At 42.7% G+C, this 18,422-nt stretch overlaps 1 protein-coding gene across 1 annotated transcript in view; it reads left to right on the forward strand.

Moving 5' to 3' along the window:
* Window positions 1–18,422, forward strand: part of AATF (apoptosis antagonizing transcription factor) — a 55,494-nt gene that overhangs the window by 18,037 nt on the left and 19,035 nt on the right. The window contains exons 5-10 of the mRNA XM_040577940.1: window positions 2,743–2,857; window positions 3,196–3,400; window positions 4,156–4,320; window positions 5,091–5,174; window positions 15,992–16,059; window positions 18,074–18,154. Coding sequence (XP_040433874.1) covers window positions 2,743–2,857; window positions 3,196–3,400; window positions 4,156–4,320; window positions 5,091–5,174; window positions 15,992–16,059; window positions 18,074–18,154 — 718 coding nt within the window. The remainder of the gene's footprint in view (window positions 1–2,742; window positions 2,858–3,195; window positions 3,401–4,155; window positions 4,321–5,090; window positions 5,175–15,991; window positions 16,060–18,073; window positions 18,155–18,422) is intronic.

The following is an 18,422-nucleotide window of genomic DNA, read 5'->3' on the forward strand; positions in this document are numbered from 1 at the left end:
AGACTGGGAAGAAAACAGTCCCTTCTGGAATTAAACATGAAATGGATAGGGCAGGGCTGGATGGGAAGAGGGCAGGGGAGGGTGACACTTGGCTTCTGAAGTTGAGTTTACAGCGCACTTAAGCAGCCAACAGTAACAATGAGAATGCCATCCAATAATGCTATTAAATACACAGGAACTGAAAACACGGAAATTACCCAGCTGTAAGAGGCTCATGATGAAGCCACTATCTGGAATAATTAGCCCTCCCACCTGGTTAGACGCCACAGTCATTGTCTTGCCTGCCCTCTCCATCCCCTTCACTCCAAATAAAATTGCTCCCCATCCCCACTTCTGTTGGGGTCCATATCGCATAGCCTGGGGGAGCTTGAGCCTGTCTTTATTCCTTGCCTGCTTGCCGTGGCCCTGATATACCCCAGAAGAGCTGGAGTGCTACTCCAGTTGTAATTGACAGGATCAAAGCCGCCTGGGGTGCATTAGCACTGCTGCTGGAGGGTAGGCAGCGGGTAGAAAATAAACAGTTTCAGAAGCTCTGGGGACATTTAGCTGTGTTACAGGCAGTGGGAAAGATTTTGCTGTTGTAAGCTGTGCACTCAGGCTAGGGTGGGGGCACGTTCCTTTTGCAAGTGACACTTTAGCTGCAGACACATACAACAAATGCATTTTTAAGGGCTTTTGTCTGTTTGTCTCTTGGAATTGTTTTGATGTTAACACACGACTGTTTTACAAGTACAGCAAACCTAATCCGTTAATAGGTTTATATAGAAGAGTTGTCAGAACGTATCTGTAATGAACTGCGGGCTGGGGGAGGAGGGATCCAACAGCTGACGCGCAACAAAAATTTTAAAACATCTTCTCCTTGACATTCCTGTTACTGAGGTCAGGCCGTAATTTATCTGAAGATGGTGACAACTGAGCAATATCACAGTGGTAACATGCGGGAGATTGAGACCTCTGAGCGTCTGGGCTGATTTCTGCTTGCACTGTCTTTGGCTGATGAAGATTTGCTGTTCACCCCACCCATGATCTCAGTGTCCTCCATTAAAAAAAACAAATGAAGAAAAAAAATCAGGTGGTGAAAAGTCCTCTCCATTCTTTTATGCTAACTACAAAGAAAGAAACAGGTTTGGGAGTTAAGCAGAGCAGCCCCACAGACTTCATGTCAGTGGAGGAACTGGCCGCAGAGGTACCAGGGGAAGCTCTGGGGAACATCGCAGCACCACAGTGCTCCTCCTGCCTTCGGAACAAATCCAGGTGCTCTGTCAGCGCGAGGTACAGCTGCCCCGTGAGGACGCTTGCTCTGGGTGGGTGGGAGGGAAGCCAAGCTGGCCTGAATGTATCCTGCAAAGAAAACAGATCCTTAAGTGGTGTGCTACATTTATCCAAGCAGCGCATTTCTTCTCCTTTCTGCGGTGCCTCTTTGTAAAAGCAGAAGGCATTACGCCAGTGTCAGGTAAATATAAATTAACCTGTGTAAAGTTCAGTTTAGGTTTTTGGGTAGAAGCACACTAAGCATTTTACCTGTGAGAGCTGACCCTGTGATTGATGCGTAGCAATGTACAAAGGGAGACTTTGTGTAGGCCTAGACAAACACTTGTTTTATATCAGAGCGTTCTGCGGGGAGGCTTGTTCGTTGCCACAAAAGAAGTATTTTTAAAGAACAGATGCTGCAACAGTGTGCAGTTAACCCCTCCCACAGTCAGCTGCAACTGTGTGTCCTTGGAGAACATAGGATCATTGGAACAGAGATTGTTTTCTCTGCATCTGCACAGATACCGGAAAATGGTCAGCTGTGAAAGCCTTTGGATGCACGGCATCAGATATACGTTCAGGATTTGTATCTGCAAATACCCTGGAAAGCAACTCCTCATGCCTGTAAAACTAACCTTCACGTACTGATCGTTTTGTACACCTTTCTACCCCAATTTTTTCTTCACTTTCTCTCTTTCTAAGGATCTCTGGGCCTGCAGTTCTGCTTTTCTGATCAGAATCTTCTCATTAAACTTGCCAGGTCATTGTTTAAGTTTCCTCCATAGATCAGATCTTGCTACATTTGATTTTATTTACAATCTAATTTCTTATACCTCCTGTGTGGTAAGCACAGTGGTGTAGAAACCAGCGGTAGTCACAGCCCTGCAGGAGTTTGTTTTTTCTTCTTGCCTTCCCTCTTTCTGCTCCCTATAACATGCACATTGTGTACAAGAAAGAAAAGTCAGAGGTTGAGTTTAGACTGGGTGTAGGTATATACATTTTCCCTTGTGTTGCTCTGTATTATTGAGCTGAGGCTGGCCTCTGCTGTAGAACTTAACACAAGAGAGAAATGAGTGAGTCGGCAAAAAAGGTTGTTGTCATATGTGTGTCATTAGACGCTTCTGCACATGGTGCTTCTTCAGTATGTCAATCCTGTAGGCTCTGCAGTCTGAATGTTTGTTGATGAAACATTAGATCAGTGTACTCCCCATGTGCAGCCAGGCAGATGTTTAGAAGGCAGTCCTGCCTCCTCTCCTCCCTTTTTAGGCAAGAAGTGTTCTTTCCCAGCGTTGTGGTTTGACATTAACAGCTATAAATCAGCTTGAAGATAAAACCACATTTCTAACTGATCAGAGAAAAACAGTTAATGGGACATGCAGAAGCTGAGGCAGAAATTCAGATTCAAGAAGAGAAACTAAGCACTACAAAGCTAAGTCTTCATCAGAAGCAAGGATCAGTGGGAAATTGTCACGTGTGTCTCTTGTTCTGCAGGTTGTAAAGCCATAGAGGGGTTGCTGAAAGTATTAGTGGAACTTCAGGATGAGCTGCTTTATCAATACCCAGGCACGAGGCATCTGGTAGATGGAAAGCAATCAAAACCTGAGAGGTAAATACAAAATAAGACACAAAATAAGATGTTTCTGAAGCTGAATCTGAGACTGAAGAAGCCTTCAACTCTCCCACAAACAGGACAATGTGCAGCCTCTCTGCTGTTCTGCTGGTCAGTTGCTGCTGTATCTGCACAAATGACCATCTGAATTCGTTCTGCCAGTGTGAGAAGTCTGTTTTGTAGTCTTTCTGATAACAGAGAAGGGGCTAAACCATGGGTCTAAATATCCCTGTGGTGTGGAAAAAAGCATGGGTGGTAGTGGAGGGGCCGTTAAGAATTCACACATATTGCCTTAGAGTGGTGTAGGGTGTTTAGTCTGCATGTTTTTGTTCTAGTGATGACGAAATCCCTAGCAGTAGTGATGAAGAGCAAGTGGAGAAGACCCAGGAGAAGAGGAGCAGTCTCCCAAAACGAAAGCTAAAGTTCGAGGACTACCCGGAATTCATAGCCAAGCGGTATGCAGACTTAAGGACATACCGGAACCACGTCTTGCAGAAGTGGGATGACAAGACAAAGCTGGCATCTGGAAAAGTGGGAAAGGCAAGTCTTTGTGTGTGTGTGCTGACATGCTTATTGTTTAGCAGAGGTGTGTGGAACAAGTTGATTTGAAAGTTTCCTATTGTGGCAGTTCCGAGTTAAGCTGAGAGTTACAGCAGTAAGAAATACAGAGTTATGCATTTTCCCCAACTTAAAGTTGGAAAGGAGCTGAGCCCTCAAATTTCAAAGGCATAAGCCTGCTATCTTTTGTTTTGAGCAGATGAGCAGGGAAAAGTTTTCAGAGACAAATGGTTTCCAAGTTTTGGGAAAAACTCTTGGATAGTATTGATGTTCTCCCAGCCAGACATCTCATCGTAGCCAGTCTCCAGCACCAAGTAAGCTCTATGAAAATGCCACTATTGCTGGTCAACAAGCTATTTGTGTTTTGTAACAGAACTAGGGGCTTCTGTGGCTCTCCTCCTCCATGAAGTGTACGCTTTAATACAATGGGTAATCATTTCACCCGAAGATCCAGGGTCTCCTTAACATCTGTGAGTTAGTATTAATCATTGAGAAGTTCATCTGAACCAGAACAGCAAAGGCATTTTATTAAGACAAGGATCAGGTTGCCTCAGGTTGGGAAGGGGGCAAGAGGGAGAAACAAATAAAAAATCCTAGCAGAAATCCCTGCAACGAAGCCCATACCCCCTCCTCTTGGAATGCTGTCTGCTTATCCACTGACATGGAAAGATAGAGGAACATTGCTGCCTTGAGGAAAAGCTTTCTGCATTATCTGACACTGGTTAATGTTGTTGCAGGGTTTCAGTGCCTTTGAGCGTTCAATCTTGACTCAGATTGATCATATTATGATGGACAAAGAGAGATTACTACGGCGGACACAGACCAAGCGATCAGTGTATACAGTGCTGGGAAAGAAGGAACAGGAATCTCATCCGGTCCCTGAACCTGTGCCTGAAAATTCGGTAAGGGTATTTTGTTTATATAACTCACTCTGTAGCAGCAGTGAAACTCTCTGCAAAACAGTTAGCTTGAGCCTTTAGCAGGTAATATTCTTGTTTGTGAGAGATTTATGAAGGAGATGTCTGAGTGTTGATTCCTGTAATGTAATGGCTAAGAAAAAGATGTAGACATTCTAATTCCAGTTTTGTGGTGTTTGTGTTATTTCCTGTGCCAGTTCTTGACAGGGGAAAACAAGGTTTGGTCTGTGATTGTGCCCCTCTTGTGCTGTAGGAAGTGATGCTCACTAAATCCGCTTTTTGAGGTAGCGGCAACAAAACTTTGTTTTTACTCTGGAGTTTAGAAATTTTAACCCAGAAGGTCACTTCTAAAATCATACTGCATGTAACCTACAGAATATGTTAGTAGGAAGTCTGTTATTAATTTAGTATTTAAGAATGAAGAAATACTCAATTCTGAGAGATCATTTAGAATCACTGCACTTGCAGGATGTATTTTTGCCATTACGTTAAAAATATCTGTAGTATTTTGCCAGAAAGTCTTTGCACAGTCCTATTTATTTCCCAGTAAAGGTATCATAAATCTATTTTGGCATTGGCAGCATTTCTGCCTTGCCTTTAAATGTATTCCTGATCCTTAAAAGCTTGTTATGTTGGGAGTTTTTCTCCATTCCTTCGTATCTTCAAATGTGTTTACAAGCTGCTGCACATGGTGTCATCAGTTAGAGATAGAAATACGCACATACAAGCTTTTGGTGTTTCCTTTGTGCTTCTAGGAAGTCCTCCCTCAGTCCGATTCCAACAGGCACCTGAAGGACATAGATGAGGAGATATTTGATGATGATGACTTTTATCACCAGGTAGGTGATGGTAAACCTGTGTTGGAATTATGGCTCCAGTCGGTTTTTAATACTTACAGAGCTAATGCGGTTGGTTCTGTGCTCTAAATTTCTCTTACCAGTGAAACTCGGTTACCTGTTCTAACATCCCAGGTCTCTATAGATGCCTCAGAGGACTTTGCTTACAACTTTCGATATAGGCCTATGTGAGCTTAAACTCGTGCTGTGGATGTAAATTTTACTGCTGTTACTGGTACTGCTGTACTTGAGTGAGTCTGGGCTGTAGGTTAAGGGCTGTGCCTGTTGTTCTTGCTGGTGAACATTGCTACACAAGAGAAAAATTATTGAATTCTCTAAAGGTGACTGTTCTCTGTGGGCAGAGTCCCATTATGAAAACCGATTCTAGTAGATTCTCAAAAGCACCTGAGTTACTCTCATCTCAGCCTCAATCATCTCATCTACCTACTGAATGAAAAAGCTGCAGGGCTTCTCTAGCACTTTTCTTGGAGTTGTGCCAGCCTGGATTTAAGCCAGTTACTCTTTTTATTTGCAAAATTCTTAGAAACAAGGAATCTGCACTCAGTGCATGGAGGCTGCAGCTTAGGGAAGCCTTGTGTTTGTAATTTATTTAATAAATGACAGTGACAGCTTTATGAAATACTTAAATTGGCATATATTGAGGAGTATGATTCACTGTAAGTCCTTCCCCAGCACACAAACCCCTAGTTTTGCTCTGATGATCCACATAGAGCTTTAACTTTAGGACTAAACAAATATCATTATAGCATTAGAAAAGCAGAAATTTCTGATCTGAATAGTTACTGGGGTGGCTAGTAAAGTGCTGGGGCAGTGGAAGAGAGGTGTTGCCATGTGACTACTCTGATAACTGGTTCAACCAGAAGCATTAGAATACTTTGAAAATTTGGGGTTTCCTCTGCAGAGCCAGGACTAAAGGTGAATAAAAAGATACTTGAAATTTGTAATTCTTATCTGTGTTTTGTGGATAGGAAATACATAAAACCTTACCACTGCTGGGTTTTTTCCTCTCCAAGAAGGTTTTCAACACGTTTCCAGCCCTACTGTTGTAGATGTCCAGGAGAATTTTTGCAGTAGACCTCACCTAGTGCAGAATTAGGGCAACTTGAATATTTAATGTTAGCGAGGGATCTACTCAAGGCAGTGTACCCCAGAAGCCAGGATAGTATTCCAAGCTAGCTCCTCTCCAGGCTGTGTCTTTGTTGTAAGAGCATCTCTGCTAGTATTGCTGTGAATTGAGCAGCATCCCTTGGGCAGGTGAAGGTGCCAGGTTCATCTGTGTAGGCTTTAAAATGATGATCAGCGAGTGTCTGTTGCCAGCAGTGGTGGAAGAGACCAAATCTGTAAGGCAGTGAAGTAACACTGAGGTGGAACACGGGGGCCAAATGAACCCTAAGAACACAGAAGAAATTAAGTTAGTGTAACAGAATTGTGAAGTGGTCAAGGAGAAACAGCTGTGATTGACAGTCTGTGGACCTGTGCAGAGTACGTGCTTATTGGCCATGAAATGTTAAATTTTTAAAAGAAAAATAGCAATAGATGAATGGCCCGTCTTTCCTTCTAATAACTTTAACTTCGATAAATCGTGATTTCAGAAATATGACTAGTCACAGCTTAGCTTTTCCCCTCACTGGTTAATTGGGGTGCTGGGGTTAATCTAAATTAAAACTTAAACTAATAGAGGTCATTGAGGGAAGAGAATCACCTGAGTAAAACAAATGGGTCTGCCAGGCACAACTGTATCTTGGCCATTTCCCAAGAGGGAAGTGGCAGCAAATTGGAGTTGTTTCAGCATTCAGTAGAGGTGAAGGATGGGTGACACCGGTTTAATGTACAGCACCTCCGGAAACGTTCCAGATTGCATTCCTTGCTGTACCAACTGCTGCCTCCTGCGCACAGTGAATAGGAGCAGGACCAGCCAACAACATCTGGCAGCACAGCAAGGAATGGGTGCAACTTTCGAAACCCCATAGACTCTAAATATGGTGCTTAGCCTGGTGGAGGCTTTAATCACTTACCACTCTTTGGCAGCGGGCTACGACAGCTTATCCTAGCCTCGTACATCACACACAGACATCTGCTGAGCCGCGAGGCAGCTACACATTCATTTTCCTTTCTTGCCTTTTTTTTTTTTTTTTTTTTTATATCCATCCCTCCTTCCCTCCCTCCTTCCCTTCCACCCTTCTCCTCTCCTCCTGTCTCCAGTATGCTTCTTGGGAGAGATGATCTGTAAAGATTACTGCTTCATTGTGTGCAAGTAATTGTGGGGATGCCAGCCCCTTGCCAGACACAGCGCAGCACCTGTTCTGCTGACCTGGTTAATGTCTTCTGTTGAGTGGGATTTGGCAGAGATTGGAGCTGAAGCCAATTCAGTGATAAGGCTAAAGAAAATGGCTGTATGTTTTCTGTCACCTCCCAATTAAATTGGTTTCATAAAGTGCTTTCCTGTATTTGTCAGGGTGGTAAGCTGAAGCTGAACGTTGCATTCAGAAAGGCTAGAGTGCATTACAATAGAGCCACTGACAATACAGTGAATGTGTGTTCTTTCAGATGGGTCATAACTGTGCAGTGCTTTTGTGTGCGTGTATGATTGCGTGTGTGGATGTACATATATAAAGAAAATGTGGAAAGGGAACTGGTTCTTCAGTAGTAATCAGCAGCAACGTCCCTGGTTGTTGGAGCTGAGGTTGCTCAGGAACTCTGACCTCTGTTCTGTGCATAATACTTACTGCAAAGTACATGTGTACGTTTTGATGGGTGCTTTTTTCTTTGTATTTAAATTTAGATCCAGACTTTTTTTAGTATCACTTTCATTTTTCTCAATAACATTTTATAGTGTTTCGTTTATTAAACCACCAGCAGTAATCAAAATAAAGGTGAACATTCAGATAAAGGAGGACACTGGAAACCAACTTCTTGTATATTTCAGTATGAAATTAAGCAAGTAAAAAGGAACAAGATCTGATGAATATGCACAAGTTACTGATAAAAGAATAAGTAGATATGCTATTTTGTTATAGATTATAATACAAAACTCTTCAATTATTCTGTTTTTCCTGTGGAAAAACAATTTTCTTGTCCAGGTCGTGATATTCAATGGAATTCACCTTGTGTGGCTGGTGGAGTTTTACAGTGATTCAGTATTTAACTCTGCTCAGTCTGTTCGTCCCACTTTGCCTTTTCTCGTATTCTTCACTTGTTTTATAAGCAGTTATAATTTTTATTGTGGCCTGTGTTGAATGGTAATGTAAAGTTGAGCTGAATAATGCAAGTGAAATATTTTTATGTGGGTTGCACTGGGTGGGAATAGTTAAATTGTTTCAGAAAGATCCTCATTACTGACAGCAGCAAGAGGCTAGACCTCATTTCCTTTTCTTTTAGACTCTCCTTCATACATGGTTTTAAGGGAAGAAAAAGGCTTTTTATTTTTAGAAGTCATATTTACGTAGAATTCATTACAGCTGATGTTGCAGCATTAAGACTTAAAATTCCAGCCTGCTACCAGAGAGCTGCTGGTCTGACATGCTACAGTGGAGATTTTATTATTAGGTTGAAATACTCCTCTAGTAAAAGAGAGAGTGGAAATTGGTTTATTTCCAACAGGAATTAGGTTAGCGTTCATATGCTAAGCGTTCCACTGGTAGCAGCTCTTCCCAGAACAAATGTTCATCATTGATGGCAGCAGGTATGCCTAAGGAGAATTAGGAATATACATAATCCCTTTTTTCCTCCATGCTCCTGCTCCTGCTCCCTCCTCCCCGATTTTGGTTATGTGGTGTGTGATTGCATTTTATAACAACCCGCAATCATCAGTCTTGTCTGGGATCACCACAACTTCAGAAGCTGAGCAGAGCCAAAGTGGATGGGGAACATCCAACGGAATGCTAAGGACTTCAGGGAGAGCTGGCAGCAGTTTGCCAGGCAGGACTGCCCGTAGGCTGGAGAGGATTGTCATCCCTCAGCCGCTGCCTTGTGTTGAACTGGTGCTGTCTGGGATCTACTCCCAAGGTGAGTGCGCTTGAATAGCAAGGAAGAGGCTTGCTACCTTCCTTATCTATACCCTCATTACTTAGGAAAGAGGCTGATTTTGTAGAAGATGTTGCTTAATTGTAGGACTTGTAACTTTATTGTTGTCCCCTGCGGACTGGCATTGTGTGTGCCTGCCCTCTCTGTGTGACAGATACCGTTTTTACAAGCGAGCGAGGAATCTCACAAACTTCCTTTTTCCTAGCTTAGTGCTCAGAATGCCTGCTTTAATCAGAGTAGCCGCAAAATAAACTTGCAAGTCTGAATCTCTTGTTAAGATAGTTCTAGCTCTGATTGTTTCTCCTCTGAGTCGTACTTGTGTCTAAATCGCACTGTGTGGCTTTTTAGAAAACTTTACTTGGTAGGGTCAATTTCTCCTCATGTCCCAGGCAAGAGTCACCTAAAGCAGTTTCCTGGGCACTGCTATGGTTTTTCTCTGCCAGGTATTTGATAATGCCATAAACAAGTAATTACTAATCCAGTGAACTATTAAAAGTCGATAATGGTGAAGAATAGAGAGAAGCCTGGCTTTCTGACAAGCTGGTTTACCTTAATTAAACTAGTGAGTGATTAATATGGACAGCTGATCTTGTGGCTTTAATTAGATGCATTTAGAGTTTTGTGTGAATAAGAGATGTCTCGAACCATCCCACAGGTTAATGGCAATACAATACTCTTATCACAGGCATGTATCTTTCAAATGGCTGGGTAGATGGTTAATAACACGTTTTAAAGCTTGATTTGAAACTTCTTTTAATGGGTTATTAGAAAATACGCAAGTCAATGCCTGTTTTATACAAAACTGAATTTTCATAAAATGTTTTTTAAAAGGAGACTGTCCAGTGATTTCATCTTGCAGTTTAGGTTTTTATATTATAAGTAGATTGCAGAAAATGAAATTTTTAAAAAGTGTTTCAGGGGATTAAAAAATAATATTTGAGCTGCAGTCTTAAGTTTTCTCTGGTGTTGCTAGAAATCCAAATGGTGTTATGCTGCTGCTGTGTGGGAGCTTGAAAGAGGAAGAGGAATGGTTTGTTTCTGAGTTGGGGCAGAATGCAGTGTAAAATGTATGCTGAGCGAGTCCTGGACTAGAAACAACCTTTTCATAATTTATGCTGTTTTAAATAATTGTATCGTATATAAATATGAAAAAGATGGGAAAATTCATGTGATTTATCATGTCTCTCCAAAGGCTAAAGGAGAAAAAGATTAAATTAGAAAGTATTGAAATTGCATGGATGAAATGCAGCTTTGTCAACTTTCTGTTCAGGAGTGACTTTGCATTTTCACCAGGGAAGAGGAAAAGCATTTGGGGTTTGTAGTCTTCTTTACTTGGACTGTTGTTGTACTTCGCTTCTGTCTCCTTGTTTCCTACAGTGATTTTGTTAAAAAATAACCGCTTTTTAACCTGTTAAAAGATAACACATTTTTTCAATGTGACATGTCATGTTGCGGCTCTGTGAGCCAGGGTGAAGGGAATTTGCCTGGGCTTTTGAAAGGATTCTGTGTTAAAAGATAGTGGAGCGCCGTTAGCAGACATTTGTACCACAGTAGTTTGTTTACTATCTCTAGTAACAAACACACATGTAGCTAGAAAAGTCCATATAAGCAATTTGCAAATATTTTAGAGTTCCTCACTAATAAAGTGAGTATTTTTTTAGCCAAGGAGTGACAGAGTGTTCTAAAGGTTAGCAGCTGCTGGTAAACCTGAAGTTGGAGTTTCTCCTGTTTTTCTCATTGTTTCAGAATCCACAGATTATCCAACTTTTTTCTGTTTCTGTTGCTTTCAGTGAATGACTAAGGTGGCAGAAGCAGTACGAGGTTCTGCTTTTCCATTGTTCTGCACAGTTGTTTTAAAATGAACATTGGTAGACCCTTGTTTGGTATTACTGTTGGTGCAGGGAGCCCTGTACAACTGCTTTGACTTCCCCGCACAGCAGCCAGCACGATGGCCGGGCTGAGACTGCGTCTCACCTCTGCATACCTGACTCGGTGAATTCAAAGGCAGCAGTGCCACTTGCAAGAGAGAGTAGGTGGCTTTGATGCTGTGTAGCAGAAATGACCCGTGCCTTTACTGGCTTTTCTGAAGATTTTAATAACATCGGAGAAGCGTTGCTTTTGTTCCGATTGTATTTCTAAGCTTTGTAAACTCAACTGTTTCCTGTGATACACTATAGATCAACTTTTGCGAGGTATTAATTTGAATTGATCTGTGAGGTCTAAGAAGAGCAAGCCTTTTGTCATGAGGCTTATTTCGGTTATACTTAGCTCTTTGTCTCAACTGGAAATTCTTAGGGGTCTGCAAATCAGAAAGGTCAGCAACTGTAGTATTAGAAACACTGATAGATAGTGCATGAAAATGAGACCTAACCTCTAAAATGAAAATTGACCTCTAAAATGAGAAATGAATCTCTATTACCCTTGAACAACACCCTGATGACATTTCTAAATCCCTCTGATTTTGTACAGTGCACTTTGTGTGCATCTCTTTAACTAGCGTCAAGAGGGAGTCCTTTTAAGGTGAATTCTTTAGAAAGCACACATCATTGACTCCAGTGTGAATTTTAACAATGGCTCTGGTGTCAGCAAAGGCAGGTGAATACTAACCAATTTTGAAGCTCCTGCCTTCAGACATGTTCTGCGGGAACACCGCCGTACTCTTTGCTAGTGGTTGCAGATTTTAGGCTTGCTAACATGCTCAGGACACAGGAGGCAGAGTCAGTTCCTGCCTGCTCCCGGCCCTCCGCAAACAAGGCTTGTGGGCCTTGGCAAACCACGCGACCTCTGTGTGCGCTTCTTTACTTGTGTGGTTGGTAGCTCCTGGTTTTGACCAGGGACTCTGATTGGGTTGGTTTTAATAACAAAGCTTTTCTGAGTTCGTAAAGATGTGTGCACGGGAGCACTCTTGGCGAGCATCGCCACTGCCTTCCAAAGACGGGTAATACAGACGTTATCTCCTGCTTTCTGCAGCCCGTTGTCCGCTTTGCACGTACTTTGTCCTGCTGGTTCCAGCTTTTGGTAAGAGCAGCTTCGAGTCGGTAGTTGAGCTGCAGACTGCTGGACGTGGTTGCACTTCGTTGCAGGTAGGCAGTTGTGTTTGCTTACATGGGAGACTGAGCTTAGGTTTTTGAAGTTCAGGGAAGATGTGAAGAGGTGAAGGAGGGAAAGCAAAAAAGGATACATTTCAAATCAAAGCCTTTTGATGCTGAAATTGCCTAACTCAAACTCTCGTCTTCACACATCAGGGCTTAATGCTGATAGTGATTTACTTACACTTCCTAGTTAATAATTAGACATTGGGAGACACCATATATCACTCCTAATGGAATATATGGGGTCTGATGAGAGTTTTCTGTTTTGACTAATAAATTTTAAACAGAATCGCCAAGCTTAATGAAATATTGCAGCTTCGGAAGTGTTTAAAGTCTTGTGCTGTGAAAACACTGTTGCTTTATTCAGTAAATGAATTTATCATTCATTCTGTATCGTGAGCCCTAGCTGGCTCTGGAGCATGGGCTGAATGCAAGACTCTGAACTAGAAAGCGGAAAAACTAATCAAATCCTTAAAGACCAAAGGCAGCGAGGCAGGTCTAGACTGACTTTTTCAGTTGTAGCCTCTGGCTACATCCACTTTTATTTTAGTAACCATTGTTAGCATGATTTATAACTTCAGCTTTAAGATGTACACTATTTAGATGTTGTAAGAAGCTTTGCAGCCTTTTTTCCCCTCTATTTCCTAATTTCCCTCTTGTTCCTGCTTTTTTTCCACTTCCCCCTATTTCTGTCTCCCTCTCCTCTCCCCAGCAGCATCCCCAGTCCTCCGGTTGATGTGGCACTGAAAGAACATTTCACTGTCAGCCCCAAGGTCAACAAAACCGTCTCTGCCTCAACTAATGGCTGATCGGCTGGTGGCCTAGTTAGTGCCAAGGAGATGGCTGTGGGTAGGGTTTAGTCTCCTACTGCTGCACAAAGCTTTTCCCTGCTAATTTTGCTCACAGAGGAGAGGATATGCCCCCCAGCAAATAATGGGATCCCTGCTGTTGCCCTGCTAAGCAGCACACAGTTCAACCCCTCGCCCTTCACAGCCATTGCGGGAAACGCTGCCTTGCCAAAAGGAGAGTGATCCTGTCCCACAAGATCCTGCCCACTCCCTAGGTGCAGCACTGGGAATCTGCCCCAGAAACGCATCTTGTTCTAACCAGCGTGGACGTAGTTGTAAGATCTTGGCAGCACTCCTTAGTTTACCAGTCTTTGGATTTGGTAGGCTACCAAGAAGAGCAAGTCCTGCTGAAAATGTCTTGCTGCTTAGTGTTCTGAGAGCATGGGACATCTGTGCATTGCTGTCTCCTCATGCCTTAGCCTCTGCCGTTACTACTCAGCAGTTTTTTGCTGTGCATTGTGCCAAGGAGGCAAGATAAGAGGCGACAGTAAACACACCTTATTGCCAGTACAGGAAGAAACCACTAAAACCTTGCTGCACCATTTCTCGCTGCTGTTAAAACCCTCCCTCCCACCTTGCTTTTGACAGAATATTGACTAGAAACCAAGATCCCATTTCTGCTTAGCCTTAAGGGCAGCTGTTTACAGAGTGGTGGTGTTACATAGGTTTACTGTGTCGTATGTCTGTGTAACACTGGATTTGGATCTTGTATTTAGCTGCCAGAAGTGACTGTGATGAAGTAGGAGAGATAAACTGATAGATTGTGTGCCAGAAAGATGTTGGGAATCAATCAGATAAACAGGGCAGAGAAGTAGCTTGCTGTTTTCTAGTGATAATAAACCAGTGGCCTCTCTTCCTGGAATTTCTAAATGTAATTGCTGCAGTAATAATCTCAAAAAATAAGCAAATAGAAAAACAATGGGTTTTTAATTATGCTTGAATCACTCTTTTGTGTGTGTGTGTGTTACGATGTATGCCTTGGAGGAGAGGAAAGATGTGGACAGGTATAAATATTTTCTCTGTTGCTTCAGCATCTCTTATTTGAAAATAAAAAAGGCTCATAAAAAGATACCTATCTACCTTTATGGCATTTTTCTTTTGTGGGGTGCATGCCTTTCCCCTCCCTCACTCCGGTAGTGTACTTCAGTGATCAGAAACCATGGGGCTCAGTGAGTTTCTCACATAGCACCGTGCCCGGGACAATTCTGTCGTCAGCTGTGCTTCGTGGGGCAGCGTCAGTGCCCAGGAAGCCTCTGAGGGCCCGCTGCTCTGAGCGCAGGGGCAGTCTGGAGCCAAGCTGTGCTCAGAAATGCCATCGTCTCACTTGAGTTGGTATTTCCCTCCACGCCCCTGGCTGTGAGGGGGATGTGGAGCTTCTTTCTTGTCCTCTTGCCTCCACTGTACGTGCTGTCTTGGGCCAGGTGAAGACCATGGCTGCTCTCCAAGCCCTGCTTTCCATGACCGTTACTGTACCTCAACTGACCATTACAGTCTAGTCCCTGCCTAAGCAAAAGTGTAGGGTGGAGGAGAAGCATCTTTCATCCTTTCTTCTCTGGCTTCTTTGTGGGATTGCCTGGACTCTCTGGCTTCCAGGAGGGTCTGTTTTGGGTGCTTTCTGAGCCGAGACAGTGACTTCACTCGTCAGTGAAATGTCAGCATCTAAAAAGCAGCCTGTGTCCCTCTGTTTTGGAGGGGTTATTTCTGTTCTTTGTGTTAATATGTTGGCTAATACCCAAGGCACAGCACGTACAATTTACAGTGAGTGGTGATAAACATATAGCACCAGTCAAGTAGCCAAGAAGGCTGTTCACAATATTCTTTGGCTGCAGGAAACAAAAAGGACAAAACCCAGCCCTCAGGACATGAGAAGAAATAGAAAAGCCTACTTGAGCATTCCTGCTCTAGCCATAAAAATTGTTTTGCTGTGCTGTTCCTCAGAGCGAGCGTTACTGCCCAGCAATGCTTGACTTCTGTCTGGTGAAATGTTTCAGTTTCCACCTGCCCTCCCTGCACGAAGTGTGGGGTGAGACCTGGGGGGCTGAGGTCTTACTGAGATCTGCCTGTGCAGCATCTCTTGCCCATGGGAGCAGTGCACACAGCAGCCTGTGAACGTTCAGGCCTTTTTTATCTTTCCAGAGCCCAAGGTACGGTACCAGCCTCTGAAACATGAGCTGAAGCTCAGCTGCTCACATCCCCCCAAGCCTGTCACTTCTTTGCCCGCTGTGGGATTGTACACTTCGCTCTGGGCTCCTGGGACCAGCAGCTGCCGAGCGCTTGGCCCCTCTGACAGTCCCAGAGGAGGCTTTGCAGTGCTCTTACACTTAAGGCCGTTTGTATGCTTTGCCCATGTGGAGCTTCTTGTGCCACGGTGCTGCTAAACTGTGCCCCTCTGGCTCTGCATAACCTTTTAGATTCTCATCAGATGAATGACATGATGTGACGTGTCACCTAAACAAACCATAATGGGTTGAAGGGAAGACTATACTACTACTAGTTCCATCTGAAATTATATACAGAAACTCTTTGTGGTGGCCTTCAGTGTTATGGTCCAGTCACATATTCTATGGGGACCTTTTTGGAAGAGGGGCACGATCTACTTAAACTTTTATCATAGCTGTCAGCTTTTTCCCTTGGAAAACTCTTTCATGCAGAGGGAATGTTAATAAGCCTTTGTTCTTGGCTTGGGGTTTTCTAGGAAGTTTCAAGAAATTGAGGCATACATGTTCCCTTGGGAGCTTGGCAGCTGATTTCTTAACTATTCTGGGAAACCTGTGAGCCTGTTTGCATGAACCTGTCTTTACTGTACTTCTAAATGGGATTGTTGTCTTTCTTCTAGCTCCTTCGAGAACTTATAGAACGTAAAACCACTTCGTTGGACCCCAATGACCAGGTAGCAATGGGCAGGTAAGTAGGAAGCTGCCTGTAACATCACTGACTTCACCCCAGCACTGCATTCCGGTTCAGAGGTGCAAAACTACTTGAGGGCTTCCAGTCCAGCTCATTGTAGAGGGCAAATTTTTTAATGACTCTGGAGAAAGCATCTGGTGTAAGAAATTGCATAACAAATGATTAAAACAGTATGAGATGAGCCAAGAAAGTCGTTCGCTGTAACGTATTGCTTGGTTATGGATCACAAGTGTGACTGGGAGTTTGCCAGCCTTTAGCAGTGCCCTGGTTTGCCGACGAACCCCTGAAGATGCTTTCCAGTTGTCAAAGGCTTGTTCCAGACTTGGAATATTTCTGAGTCAGTGATCCATGCAGCACATAGGGAATCCACAGAGGGGTGTCTTAACCCTAGTGAGGGTCTGTTAGGTCACTGGACTAGTGTCTGCCTGCTGCTGAAATTTGGCCTTTTCTCATTATGAGCTCTGATTTGTCATTGTTTCAGGGGATCAAACCTTCTGTTGTGAGGTCAGTTAAAGCAATTCTTGCGTATGCTCTCTCCCTGCTGTAAGAAAAGCTGCTATACAATTGAAACAATATCAGAGAATATTTTCTGCATGCAGAAGTAAAATATAATTCCATGTAGGGAAGCTCTTATTTCTCTGTTTAATTCTCTAGTTAGAAAATGAAGAATCTTCCAAATACTACTTAATGAACAGTGTACATTTAAATAGCCAGGGGCTATAATTTAGAAAAGTGTAAAAGCAGAGGAAGGCTGAAAATGTTAAAGTAGGGGCTCTCCACTGAAAAAGTGCTATGGGGGTGTCTGTATGGGGAGGGGAAGAAAATGCATTAGGAAATTTTGTGATGGTGAAATAACTTTTATCCTTGTAAAATATTACCCAAATTTTAGTGCAATGTGTCAAATTTATTTTGTGTATGTCTGGAATATTATGGAAAGCTATTCACTATAATTTAACATGATATAGACAAAATTACATTTAAGTGGTGATTACATTGTACATTTATCTGACTTAACAATAAAATAGATTACAGTAATTAAGATTATATTAAGATTGCAGTAATTGGATTTTGCTAGATTTTTTTCCCTGATGTCGAGTTTTCTTTGTATAAATCAGGTAAGATGACGCTCATTTTTGTAAAAAAAATATTTATAACTAGTAGAAGTTTTTCCCCGCTGAAAACTTCTTTGACTTGATGAAGTTCTGTTTGAGAAGTTGAGTCTTCTCTTCTAAATACATTTGGGCATTAGACAGCACTTTCTGAAAGTGCTTATTGCTTTTCTTTCTTTTGTAGCCTTGTGTAGTAATAGTTGGAGCATTATATACGACTGCTTGCTAGATTTGCCAGGTTTGATAGTCAGAGATGGTGGGGGAAAATGCTTGCTTGTAATCTTCAATATAATTTGCAAAACTGAAGGAAGAAATAAATTCATGGTGTCTGTTGCATCACAGTAATTCTGTTCTTGAAGTTAGCATAACCTGTCTCACTTAAAGAATCAGTTTAGTCTGTGGCAGACCATCTATTCTGTTATGGGCTTTCAATATGCAAAACAGAAGTCATTCTAGTAATCAAGGCTGAAACAAAAAAGCAGTACCTGTAAAGGCATTTTTTACAGATTTTAGCATTCATATTTTGCAAAGATTTTCTTTTTAATTATAAAGATTCTTAAAAAAAAATAAATAATCAAGGAAGAATAAAAAATGGAGCCAAGCCTTGTGGCCTCCATGGATTTCCCTGCAAGTAGAATGTTCTCAGTGAACCACAATGTCTCATCTGGATCAGCAGGTCTGGTCTGTGTCCCATTGTGGCTGCAGTCAGTGCCATGTCTGTGGAGTGAAGCAGTACCACGGGCACTTGAAGTTTCATACTTGTTCTCCTGAGGTTCTGATCTTCTTCGCTTGTGTCAATGCAATGGTTGCAAGGGCTGGGAAGTGCCTCAGACCCCAGTGTAGCTAATGCTCATTTCCCAGTGGCTCTAAAGGTTGTGTAACTGTCGTTTTGCATTCCTCAGGCAATGGCTGGCCATCCAGAAGTTACGAAGCAAAATAAAGAAGAAAGTGGACAGAAAAGCCAGTAAAGGAAGGAGAATCCGGTGGGTGAAAGCTTCTGCAAGCAAAGAGAAGTTCTTGATTTTACCAAAGGAAGTCTGGCTGCACTGGTTGGCTCTGGGGTGCAGTGGTAGGCTTATTCAGGCCTTTTAGAGCAAGGATGCTCTGGGGCATCCACTGGAGAACCTTAATGTTCTTTGAGCATAGTATAAGGGCTTGGTTGGATGCAGCCTGTGAGTGCTGCCCAGATCTGTATTGGCAAGAGTGTTCATTGGTCTCAGAAAACACTGGCAAGGGGTGTTCAAGTGTCAC

This window comes from Falco naumanni, chromosome 1 (assembly GCF_017639655.2).
Source record: "Falco naumanni isolate bFalNau1 chromosome 1, bFalNau1.pat, whole genome shotgun sequence".
NCBI classification, from domain to species: domain Eukaryota; kingdom Metazoa; phylum Chordata; class Aves; order Falconiformes; family Falconidae; genus Falco; species Falco naumanni.